The 13,325-nt window shown below is 40.1% G+C and overlaps 1 protein-coding gene across 2 annotated transcripts in view; it reads right to left on the bottom strand.

Annotated features, from left to right (window-relative positions):
- GSK3B (glycogen synthase kinase 3 beta) overlaps positions 1 to 13,325 on the bottom strand; it is a 152,192-nt gene that overhangs the window by 62,166 nt on the left and 76,701 nt on the right. For both annotated transcript variants that reach the window (XM_068958145.1, XM_068958154.1), the window contains exon 3: positions 9,029 to 9,112. In XM_068958145.1, coding sequence (XP_068814246.1) covers positions 9,029 to 9,112 — 84 coding nt within the window. The remainder of the gene's footprint in view (positions 1 to 9,028; positions 9,113 to 13,325) is intronic.

Here is a 13,325-nt window from a genome sequence, read left to right as displayed (position 1 = left end):
GCTGCTGCAGCTGTGTAGTGTCGCTCCTACATAAACGCGCATCGTCCACCAAGACTTAGGAACTGCAAAGGCACAGAACACCTTTCCTTCAGCCAGTTCTTGCTGTCACCTAGCACAAACCTGATAAACATGGACTACTGCTTTAAAGAGACCTCGCCCTCCTCTGTGAGCACGATCTGGTGCAGAGCAACATCTGTTAAAGTCACCTGGGTTCCCCTCATGCAGATTCAGCACGAGCTAGAAAGCAGGCCTGCTTGACAAGCTCTTAAGGATGACGTGACCTAGTTTATCCACCTCGTGCAGCCTTCCTCAACACATACTTTTCCAGTGACCCAGATGTATTACGCCTGGAAGCAGGGTCGGCTCAAAGAGCTTGCCAAATGAGGACAACTGCTTGAGGATCAAGAGAGAAGACTGAGGCTTATCTTTCCATTACAGGAAGCCTTTTTCTACCCTCACCACATATTCCTCAGGTGACTTATTTCCACGCTACTATTTCAAAATCCTTGGGCTGGGAACCAAGCAAGGTAATCTGTCAGTCAGGACCATGTCTGAAACACTTTTACAGAGATCCAGCAAGGTCCACAGGAACTGTATCATAGAAATGAAAAAGCAAATGCAAGATGGCATCAAATAATGCACTCTTCCTTTCAGCCATTGGCATTGAATTCGTTATTTACCTTCCTCGTCAGATCAAGTGTTTAAGTGCATCCATGTTTTCCTGTGCTTGCCACTCAGGCTATGACCATCTACTCTTTAAGAATAAAAAAGGCAGAGGGCAGTAAGCCAGAATTGAAATACAGGGTCAATGTATTTCATCAGGGCTTTGATTTTAGCAATGCAGCTCATTTCCCTGCAATTGCCTCTAATGACAGAAATTGCTTTTTGTCAGTTGGCAGATAAATCCTCAGTTGACACAAACGGCTTCTGAACATCTAAATGAGCCATAGCAAAATAACCATGGCCTTGTTATTGTACCAGCTGGTACCACTCAGGAGTAACCAATTCAGGCACCATCTCACTTTGTTGGCAGCTAATCTTTCTTTCTTTTTTTTTTTTTTTTTTTTTTGCTTTTTATCAGAAATCAGAGATTAAACAGAGATCATCTTGTTTTATGCAAAGGCTTTTATTATTTTTTTCATATATCTCACATACACTATACATATACATAATGTGCATATATAAAAGTGCAATCAACATTAGTCACAGTGCAACTCTTTCCCTTATCTATTTACCACAAACATGACAATAGAGGCCAGCGCATCCATAAAAGACAAACAGCAGACTCAATGCAAGGGGAAAGAGGATCTGAAGAATATGTCAGCATCTAATAAGACGTTCTTATGAACTGTCAGTTCTACCCTGATTCTAAGAGGAATTTCCAGAAGCGTGAAATAAAGTGATAAAACAAGGTTAAACTACTCCGGGCATTCTTTCTTCTAGTGACTGAATATAGCGGTCAGCGTTCTGGAAAGACTGATGAACATCCTTATCTCAGTTTTCTTTTTCCTGGCAGGTCAGTAACAATGTGGTGGAAGCAGTGGGTTTTGCAGGGTTTTTTTAATTTGTTTTTTTTTTTATTATAATTTGTTTTCCTACTCAGATGGTTCCACTGAACCAGTTGAGATATACTCCAGGTGAGCAGCTGTATGAGCCCAACTAGGAGGAGATTAACTACACAGGAGTTGCTTGAAACGATTTTGCATTCAATGAATTCGTAAGCATAGAACTGCACCCTGAAGTTACTCACTTCATCAGTTTATTCAAGCTAAGAGCATTCAGATTAGAGATAAACCTAAAATTAAGGAACATTCCTAAAGAATGCACTTCCCCTTACTGAAATTACCAAACAGCATCACAATAAGGGCTATACGAGGTAAATAAATCAGTCAGTTTATTCAAGTGGATCATGTTTTCTTTACTGTATCAAAGGATTCCTTGGATTTTTCAAAGCTATGTGTACGAATGGACACATTATTGACAGACTACTAGCTATGTCAGGCTGTTTCAAAGAGTGCTAAAGGATTTAACTTGGATTTGGAAAGGCAGACAAAGCCAGAACACTGATTTTCACGTTTCACATGGATTATGTCTTCTTTCAAACTGTGATACTCAAATACCATAGTGCTGGCATTTAGGAAGACATGCCTCTCACACTGTTTAGCCATCTAGATTTAGACAACATGGAAGGTTCAAAATCATAGTTTTTGCCCCAGAATCAAGAAAAAGGTTGTTTTACTTTCTTAGAGCTACAACCAGCATGTATTTCGTACATCCTTATCAAGCACAGTAAGAGATCCACCTTCCTTCTCCTATCTTGAAGGCTGACATAGTACTTTAAAGATACAAAGACTATGGAACTGCTTTCAAGACAAAGCAAAAACTTGCAGCCTTTCTACTCAAACTACTTAGTAGCCATGATATACTAGAAAAATTTGAAAATGCAAAAATAGGCTATAGCTGACCTTATCTGTATGAAGGAATGGTGACATCCAGTGGCCACACACGCATGTTTTTACTTGCATTTTACAGTCATAGCTTTTTCAGAAGAGAATTGCGGCTACCACCCAAAGAAAGGCCGGGTAAGGGATGTACAGCTGCAATTTAGCACAGAACTTATGGGTGAAAGAGAAGTCAAAGAATCAGTGCTAGCAACGTTTAAGTGTTCAGGAAATATATGAACATATTCTATTAGTACTGTAAATACTGGGCAAAAGCCCTTTCCCTCAGTGCCCCAGGGCTGAATTCCAGAAATTCCAGCAGTCCCAAGTCTTCTATTCCTCTACTTACCAGTCAAAACTTCCCAAACTGTTCTGTGTTCACATGCTCTTCAGCATGATACAGTCTGACGGTATGAACTCCCTACTGGTTCAGCTGTAAGGGCACCGTAAAGATGGAGGTCAAGCCTACCAATATAACTCAGACTGAAGATCTTTCCTGTATCTTAGTCTAAAATAGTTGTTCACTTCGTTGGAAGAGGCTGCACTATTAGGTGATGCATTAAGCCATGTGTTCTAATGAAATACTTTTTCCTTTAGTCTAAAAAAATTAATTTTTTTTTCCTTTAATGCTTTCCACCCCTCCTCCACCCTCCAAAAGACTATAGTAAAGAAAAAGGTCATTCACCCAGAGAAGGTGGGAAGCCCTGCCTATCTTGTCTATTTTATGCTCTTAAAGTCCTTAAGCTTTTAGATGCATTTCCAAGGTGAAGTATTTTGTTACACAAAGTCAGGAGCAGCCTCCCGACATCCAAAAGTTGGGACTGATTTATGATCTTTGACATAGGGGATCTGTGGACAGCTGAACCACAGCAGTCAAGTGAAGACGTCATTACCAGACGAAGCTGGTAATAAATTGGTAGGAAAATGAAAACTAATATGAGATCACTGTGCTGTCCTGCATGTCCTATCACATAAACAAGAAATAGAGTCTTTGGAGATGCACTATTTTCTTGCCTGTGCACTACTTCCAGACTCTGTGGAAATCTCTGCATCATGATATCTCCATGACATCAAATTAGGCAAGTTAATATACACTAATCGCCCAAACTCTGTCTACCTCAGGACAAACCGCATAAGCTACTTTTCTAAGGGCTAGTCAACGTGGAAGAAAGAAGCAGCAAGAGGCAGTGGAAGAATGACTTGAGAAGATAAAAGCAACCAATCTGACGTACTGGACAGTTCACAGACACAGACAGAAATCACAGAGCTCCCCATTTGCACTGCATGCATCTACCACAGTGAGGATATATCCCACTTCTAGCCACTGCTACCCACTACATTCTTGCAAAGTCCTACCACAGGCAGACAAAACTGCCATTTCTGTTAATGCTACCTATTCGAAACCCGAGACTGCTCATACCTACAGCTGAGGAAATTCCCAGCATGTTGCTAGCCATAACAGCAGTAACTGATAATCGTTACCTGATGACTGGTGCCCTTTTTGAAACAAGTTTGGCAGGCCTCAAGCAAGGTCTAAAGAGATACCAACACCACAAAACTCATCGTACTTTGCATTAATTGCTCCTTTGCTGTCAGCATAGCAGATCTGCCAAGGATGGAACAGATCATAGTGACTGAATTAATCTTTAGCGGTGGCCCTTCAGCACATTACTAGGGCTGGTGCAAAACATTCACATGGTCTCCAGCCTTTCAGAATCGAGCTCAAGGCTCTGACAATTGAGCACTTTGTATGAGCGCTTTTTTTTTTTTTTTTTAAACAGGTTCATTAAAGAAATCAAATAGTCCTACCATAAGTATTCAATTTTACCAAGGAACAGAACTGATTATCCTTACATGGGGACTCATCTGGCCAGTCTTGCAAAAAGGCTGGTAATGTTCATGCCTCTTTGAAGATGCAGGACATATGTCTTCCTAACAGGGATAATGAACTTGGAGAAACACCAACTATTCAGCAAGGCCCAAACTTGCAAATGAACCAGTCACTCCCTTCTTCCATCTTCTTCACTGTGGTTTAATACATCACTGCCAAAATGCACGTGAGGTACACAGAGCTGTCGCTATAAACTGCTGCGCACTATCACCTGCATATTTATTTTAAACTTCAGCCTAAGTATATGGGAGTAAATTTCCATCCCGAGTCTGCATGGAATTTGGCTGCCTGCCCTTACGGACAAGGCTAAATAGGATTAAAAATCAATTACAGCATGCAGAAGGGCCAGCTCAGCCTCTAAAAAAGAGTCAGCATATTGCCTCTTTGTGATCTGTCTGCATTTCCATGTAGGCTTTCTTGGACTACTCTGCATATCAAACCACCTTAAAGAGAGAAAAACGTTACATAACCAGAGACACAATTACTCAACAGAAACAGTGCTTACTTTACTTTTATATGATTTCATGCAGGAACAAATCTCTCCAGTGACCTATCTTACTCCTTTGGGCATGGTCATGGATCAGAGTATTAAAACGCAAAAACATCCACGCAAGAAGATCCAATAGTTATCAAATGCAAGAAATATATATACTGGAAATAGAAAAAAATGGGGATTATGAACTCTTATGTCAGGTTTCACACAGCTGAATAATTTTATTCAGCAGCCACTGATTTAGAAAGTTACCTGGTGCTACAAAGTATCAGCAAATATTCTCCAGAGGAACCAAAGAAAATATTCAGTTTATGTATGTCTACTCTCATTCGGAATATAGTTCAAAAGGTTCTCAACAGAGAGCTTCTTTAAATTTTTTTTTTTCAATTAGCCTATTAAAAAAAAATACATTTAGGGGTTGGCAAATTTCAGTCAAAACATTTCAATAGCCAAAGTGGTAGGCCCATGAACCTGCCCATTTTCTCAAGGATTACTTAGAAAACCACAGACCACAGAAATACGACTTGCCACTACTTCCATCGAGAGAATATTCCATAAACTAATCAATCTATTATTTAGTTGTTCCTTCTTTTCCTTTTTGTTCCACTAGTCATAATTTGGTTTTGGACTACTGGAAAGCACATTACAGCTATAAAAATCAGTGCCCTGCTATCAGACATCTCAAAGCCTCAGAAAAAAAGAAATCAGACTCTACCTTGGCAAATTCATTAAGGAAGAATCTTTTAAAAGAACTGAGTTATCCAACAAGTCCGACAAATGTTTGTAAACTTGCAAAAAGAACAAACTGATGAGGAAATGATTTACAGAAGCAATCTGAATGCCAAATCTGTCAACTGTCATATTAATATATTACATGCTCTCTGTGAACTCTCTTAAATTGGACAACGTTTGTGTATCAAGACACAATTTCTAAAATATATTTTGGGGATTGTCAGCAAGCAGCAAGATAGCTATTTAAGTTAGAAGGACCAAATTAAGAAATAAAGGTAATATGAATTCAGAGATGCTCAGGAAAGGAGGAGTCACCCAATCACAGAAATCAGTCAAGCCCTGTTTGATTCAAGACTTCAACGTTACTAAAATTGGACTGCTTTTCCTTAAAGCAGGAAGGAAGTTTAAGAAAAGGGGAGAGACAAAGCAGAGGAGGAGGACTTCACTGCAAGGAAAAAAAAAAAAAAAAACAGAGAGTTCAACCACTTGAAGTAATTCTAGGGAGAGCCCTCAGAAAGGGGACCAGCACAGCTTCCATTTCTACAATGAGCTACGGCTTTGAAGCAACTAAGGAATACTCTTATCACAAAGTGTTAGAATTACTTAGAATTGTTTTTCTCAATTTTATGCTTTTCCAGTCTTGTAATCAAGAATTTAACCCCTGGTTTGCTAGAATAAAGATAGTTTCGAAGTTGCCTAGTGCCCAAAATTGACTACTGATGAAAAATGAATTAAGTGATTATCAGGCACATAGCTTTCAAATAGAGGCAATTTAAATAAATTGGATTTGGAGAAACCCTTTGGCCATGTGGACATCAAGACAAATTTAAGTTTCTCAGATTTTGCAAAAAAAACAAAAACAAAAAACTCTGGGCTTAGAGACACCGACCGGTATCAAGTACCAGATAAGGGGGGAGAAGTCCCTAGAACTCTCCAGCTGGGACACGCACAATCACGGCTTCCTGAGAGCCTTCATGAAAGAGAATTTTTAACATCCAGATATCAAAATTAAACTCTCGGGTGAATAGTTTCATTAAAATGATCAGCAGTGCAATAGCAACTTCTGAATTTTTCCCATCACTGATAGACTTCAATAGCAATGGATTGTGGTAACATTGATGTGTGTACTCCACGTTGCAATTCTACATTAAGACAAACAGTGAAAGCAAGCTCCACTCACTGTTACACTGCTAGAATCCTCTACTTTCTCTTCCTGTTTCTACTGTTTTTCTCACTGGACTTGGCTTCAGGAATCACTTTATACAAAAGAGACCTTTCAACCCAAACAGTTACATTGCTAAAGTTGTGCTGGGTCCACTTTTGCCCTAGGGACGTGTTCACATTTGTCCCACTTTGCAACAGAGTGGGAATGGGAATCCCAAAGGCAGAGAGCAGAGGCTGCAGTATATGAACACAGAAGAGAAGATATTTTATTATTATTTATCCTGAAAATTAAGGTGAAATATTACAAGTTAAAAGAAAACTACTTCCTGAAGCATTAAGATTCACCTGTCATGGATAAAGAGTACATTTTTCAACAGAAGTAGCATTGCCAAGAACTAGCAACACGGAGCTGAAACAGCTACGTGGAAAATCCAGTCTCAAGCTCAAGCCCAAATTAAAGATTTCAGAGAGCTTTACTTAAGTTATTATCAAAGATTCCTGCAACAGTGTTCTGAGAAGCTGTAACATTGCCATTGCTTGCAGAAATTCCTGAAACTACAGAAAGCCATAAGACATTTGTCTTCTGCTAAAAAAAAAAAAAAAAAAAAAGAGTATGTTTGATCCCTGAAACCTGGTTCTGTAAAATTTCCATCTGGAGCAAGGCATAGGGCCAAGGCACCTCTCAGAGAGGTACCAGCTGGGCTCTAAAGACTTGCCGTGACCTGCCCCCGACGACCCATCTCGAGGATGTCAGCTTCCTCCCTACCTCCTGGAGACACAGGGCAGAAACCATGAACTGGACTGCCTCTCCCATGCTGTGCATCTACCACATGGCAACAGCAGTTAACAGCCTCCCCTTTGCTGTTGGCCGATATACTTAGCCCTTGGAGTACTGTGGGCACAAGTACCCTCGCACCTGAAGACAATTCAAGATTCTGTCCACTTATAAAAATTATAAATGATAAAATTTATATAAAAATTCTAATAAGTAATTTACATAAATATTTATAATCATATATTTAAAAGACCAGAAGGAATTTCAGAAGGTCACCTAGCCCATTTCCCCACCCCACAGCATAAACCAACTCCCGTAGGCCAGAAAGACTTTGACTTCATGGCCAACCCTGCTTTGAGCACAAGGCTGCACTAGGTGACAGAGGACCCTTCCATCCCGAATTCACCTGCGACTCCTAAATTGCTGGTGCATAAATAGACAAGGCAGCTATTAGAGCTTCACATTAAAACACAAGTTTAGTCTGTAAGACAACAGAGGACAGTATCTAGCTCTTTGGATGTATTAAATTCTGCTATTTGCTCCCCTCTCTGGAGCGTAAGCATCCTGACAAAGGCTACAGTTAGGTGGGCATTATTCTTTCCCCTGGGCCTTTAAACTCAGACCCACAGACACACGTGGACGGGGGATAAAAGCATACAGGTACTGGATTTGGAAAACACCACATGAGTTTAAGTTTAGAGTCCTTAACTCTGAATCATAGAAAATAGATTTCCACTTACAGAAATCCACCCTGCCCCCCTTTTCTTTTTTTTTTTTAAAACACGCATCACATTTTTAATTCATATTCCCAGCATCACCGTCTTTGTTCCCAGGCACTAGTCCTAGCTGCTTTTTTCAAGTAGAGGGAAGAAATACTAATACTTTTGGTTTTATTAACAGTCTTCATGAAGAAAAATGAGCTAGCTAGGGCCTGACTTCTGTATAATGAATTATCCCAAGTCAGATAGCAGCTAGGGATAATACTGACCAGAGGGATGCAGAATGGGATGCAGAGAGCCATGAGAGCAGAGGATCACACAAGCTGCACTTTATACATGTTTGAGTAACACCTATTGACTAGAACTTCATCACTGAATAGCAAATACCTCAAACAAGTAAAGTTCCTTTTTCTGTAATTACAGGGCATTTTGAGATGTAATCTACAAGTCCTACTTGAGCCCCAGTTAATATATTCCTGATCAGATTCAACAGCAAGCAGCTGGTGACTCTCTTAAATTTACTTAGTAAAGGTATTGCTAGGACGTGCAAACGAAGACCTGCATGCTTCACTAAATTTCAAAAGAGGCTGCGTGCATCCAAACCTGTGGTACGCTTGTAACGTTATACTAGCAACCACACACTTCCACACTGAAAAAGATCTGCTCCAACATGATCTGTTGGGCACCATTACAGCATTTTTTCAGTATTATCATGTCTACTGTTTTTACATTTTGCTGTCTTCAAATAGGTTCAACATACCCCAGATGGTTACTGGGAGGCATTTTCCTGTTTTCCATTTACTTCTGACCTACCTTCTCTCCGCTGGAGTAGAAGAAGTAACGCAATCGGACAATGTTACAATGATCCAACTTTCTCATGATCTGGAGCTCTCGGTTCTGAAACAAAAGAGAAAAGCATAACAATTAGGAAAACTCTTTTCAAGAAGTTCAGGGGGCTATAATGGACACTTTAGTCTACAGATACCGGAGCTGGCAAAACTAGCGAACCAAAGAACAACTGGAAGCTGAAAAGAAAGGGGCAACAGCTTTCTTACTGTAAGAATCACTTGTGTGTTAGTCTCCCTTCCAATTACTTTACCACTGAGAGAGTATCTACATCTTTGAGTGCATTTCTCCCCTAAAATAAAGGTCCACAAATCCATCACAACAGCCCAAGAATTACCTACTTATTTTACCAAGTTTCAGAAATAAGAGGCGAGAAGACATTAGCTTCCCATTTTTATTTTCTGATCTTACAATAATACAAGACATCAGCCAAAACGGCTAGCACCTGAATAATGTAAAAACAATGCAAATAATGTAAAAACAAACCTGTGAAGAGTTTAATTTTCATAGCTGTTTTAAATCTTCATTTTTAAAATGTTCCGGAAATCACAAAAGCAATACAGAGCACCATGTTTGGATTTTTCAGGTTGATTTGGTGCAATCTCAACAAGAGCAAACAAAAGGAGTTTGTAAAAAGTGTTTTGTCTTCTCCGACAAAAATCTCTAAAAACTCCAAAAACACCTGTTTGCTTCTTTAAATTGCTGTAGATATTTTAAAGTGACACCATTTCCACCTACACACCTTGCCCCCCACCTCGCAAAGCAGGTTTGTGATGGAAGGCTGTTTCCCATATCATTTGCATCGCAATACCAACAAAGAACTCCTAAAACTCGATTCTTACTTCCGTTTAACCAAAGTTTAACTAGATTTAGGCAGAGAGAAAATAGTGCTGCTTTTCTGTTTTTTGTATCAATCTGAGAAAAGCTGTTAAAACCGAACGACTTTATTATATGCATAATTTGGCGGGGGCTTTACTGGGATCCCCACTGTAACTGAGCCCTAAACAAATTTGGGACCTTATAGCCTAACAGGTTAAAAAAAAAAAAAAAGTGAATCATTGAAGTGCAGCTACGAATAAAAACAATAAGCAAGAAAAATTAGCACAGCCGTTTGTTAATACTTTATTCCAGAACCGCCACTACAAAACTCCTTTCTCCTACAGTCACATCTACGCATCACTATCCTTCATTGCTCAATCACCATACACTCTGCAGCTTTAAAAATGAAAGGTATTCCAGCCTTCGCTTGGCTCACAGGGCTCCTAGCCATATGTCCTAACTAGCTAGGACCAGCAATACACTGGTCCCGCTAGCATCATTAACTCTAATTTCAAGAAAATTTGGAAAGAAAAGGGTATAGCTGCCAAGCATTTTCATACTTAAACACGCAAAGGCAGTATCTCCTGTGAGAGGTGCTGCTGTTGGAGGGCAGATTTCATATTCTGTGCATCAGGGTGCACCTACGGTGCCTCTCACTACTATTAAAGCTTAAGGAACTTTGCAAGAACCACACTGAGCTTCTAATGCCAACATGATTACAAACTCTGCTTTTGATTCCTCTAAGCCATGTAGCCTTAAATAAGAGGTGCTAGACAGGATGCTGTATCATTAATCCTATCATCCTTGCCACCAGCTGACCAAAAAAAAAAAAAAAACACTTTAGCATTATCCAGCTCTTTGCAAACATGAGTGACATCTCACACAATTATCAGTTGGCAATTATCCAGTTGGTAGCTAGAAAGAGTAAAATTCCTTCCCTGAGCCTGCCTAGCTTCTAAGCTGATCAAAGCCCAAGTCTGCCAGGTACACACCGAGAAATGCCCATTCTGTCCTTGTTTGAGTATTTTTTTTTTAATATATATTTGGAGGCAGGGTGTAAAATACTGTTAACCACCTGAAGGCTGAAGAGAAAAAGTAGAGGAAATCATGGGGAGATCTTTCAGGCTTTCATCTGTGTCCCGAAATATAATGGGGTGAATTGGCGAACGACGACTACAGGCTTCACAATCTCATCAACGCACCTGATTTCCAATGAGGAAAAGTGTTCTTCAGAAAAGGGAGTTCAAGTAATCTCCGCTTATTCCATTCTTTATTAAACACCACCAAAAAGGAGTCAAGCTGGAGAGCGGTGGTTGGGCATGGCACAATTGATGGTACAACGCAGTGAGCTGAATTATGGATGGTTTGAGAGCCTACCAGTCACTGAATCGCCTATCACGACAAGAGACTAATTTCTGCAGTTGCCTTTTATAGTACTTAACACTGTTATTACAGGACTGAAAGTACGACTGGAAGTTCCAGTACCTAAATCCAAATCCACAAGCAATTCACTATACCACCTAGGGCAAATAATTTCTTCCTCCCTTTGTCCCGCTCACTGTTAAATGGAAATAATACCTTTTATCTCAGGGAATTACCGAGAGAAACGTGGACGTATTTAGCATGAATGTGTAAATATTATTTTAGCAATATCTCTACTAGCTCCTTAAAATACACATATACGCTGTAACTCAAGTTATCACCTCATGTTCTTAAGATAGTACGTATACCCTGATTGGATATGCCGGAAAAAAAAAGTCAGCAGAAGTTATTCTAACGCCAGGCTGAAGTTATATTTATACTCTGGTATCTCATTCTAGCATAAGCACAATCTGTGCCCACTTTGATGCCTTCCACTCTGATCCGTCTCCTTAGGCTCTTACCCTGACCATCTGCTGCAGCTTCAGGAACACTGCTGCAATGGGAGGTAATATCAGGGGTAGCTCATCAACCAGTTACACAGTAACCTAGATGTTACAGCCTAGAACTACACAGAATGAAGTAAATTAAAATTGTCCTCTTAGTCAAGTTAAAACTAGGCTGATTTTTAATCACCGCTTCCTGTTGGAGTTGATATTGGAAATACCCAAACAGTAGCAGAGCTGGAGTTGAATGTAGTGGCAGGAAGAACAGCTACTGAAGTTAAATATAACAGGCTGGTGGTTTTAAGAACTCATTTTTCTCAAAGAAATACTTCCAAGTATCCTCACATTACTACATAGTTCCCTGAACACAGCTTAAATAGATAACAGCCATTTCATGTTATAATGTGGGCTATTACTTAGTAGTGCACAAATGCATTGAGCAAAAAAAAAAAAAAAAAAAAAAAAAAGATTATAAGCAGGGAGCCCAACTAAAGGGAACAATGACAGACGTCCTACACTGAGTACAACAGATAAAATGCATGTCTAAATATAATGCAAACTAAAACCATTTGGAAACATGCTGATTAGAAAGGCTGACAGTGCATGATCAAAATATAGGGTGGATGAAAACACAAAGCTTTTGCTTATCCTTAACTCATCATTTTTGTCTTCCAAGAGCGGAGTGACATGGGTGAAAAGTCAGATTCAAAGGGGAAGTTACTCTTCTTCCCCTTCCCCCATCCATTCACAGGAAGAGAAAGGTTTAGTTTTCATACTGAAGGAGAATTTCGGGCCCAGTAAGCACTGAAGAAAGCTTTACCCATCACCAATCTTGCCACAAGAGCGAATCCAGCAGACTTGTTTATATCGAAACAGAGAACTCCTAAAGCACGTGTTCTTTAGGGACGCAGCAAAACCAAAGGGACTGCGAACAGCTTACTCAGCCCCTTTTGGTCGCAGTTTGAATTCTTTATCTGAATCCAGAACGCCAAGGAGTTGCTGACACAACTCTAGTAGACTACAACCCATTAATTTAAGGCCTTCACTAACTAGGGAAGCAAATCCACTGCGCTCAAAACCTGTTCCTCACTTCTGAAGACAACTTGGCTAGGCCAGACCGCCTATTCATTATACTGAATAAACCTGGTTGCTCATCAAGGTATTTCCACTAGAGATTGCCAAGCCATCATCGGTTTTATAACTTCAAAACATAACCAATAAAGCTCACGCATGAAGATTCATGCCTTCTCCCCAGGGTTACCCCAACTCTTCTCAACCGTGTTCAAGCTGCAGTTGATTAAAAACTGCCAAAGCAAGAAATATCTGTTTCACTACCATAACCTGCTGTTGCAGACTAGGAGAACCACCTTACAGATGGACAGCAGCAGCACAGGTACAGCCAAATTTCTCTTCATACGCAGTCATCCTCCTCTTGTACATGGCATGTTCACAGTTTCTTCCTCTCCTCTGCTTCTAACATTTTCTCTCTTCTACCACGTTCCACCTTCCTCAGTACAGCTTTCCCCTAGGGACAAGTTGGGGGCAGGGGGGAAGGAACTGCTTTCCACCAGGAAGCAGGG

This window comes from Struthio camelus, chromosome 1 (assembly GCF_040807025.1).
Source record: "Struthio camelus isolate bStrCam1 chromosome 1, bStrCam1.hap1, whole genome shotgun sequence".
NCBI lineage: Eukaryota > Metazoa > Chordata > Aves > Struthioniformes > Struthionidae > Struthio > Struthio camelus.
This window is presented reverse-complemented; position numbering and strand designations above follow the sequence as displayed.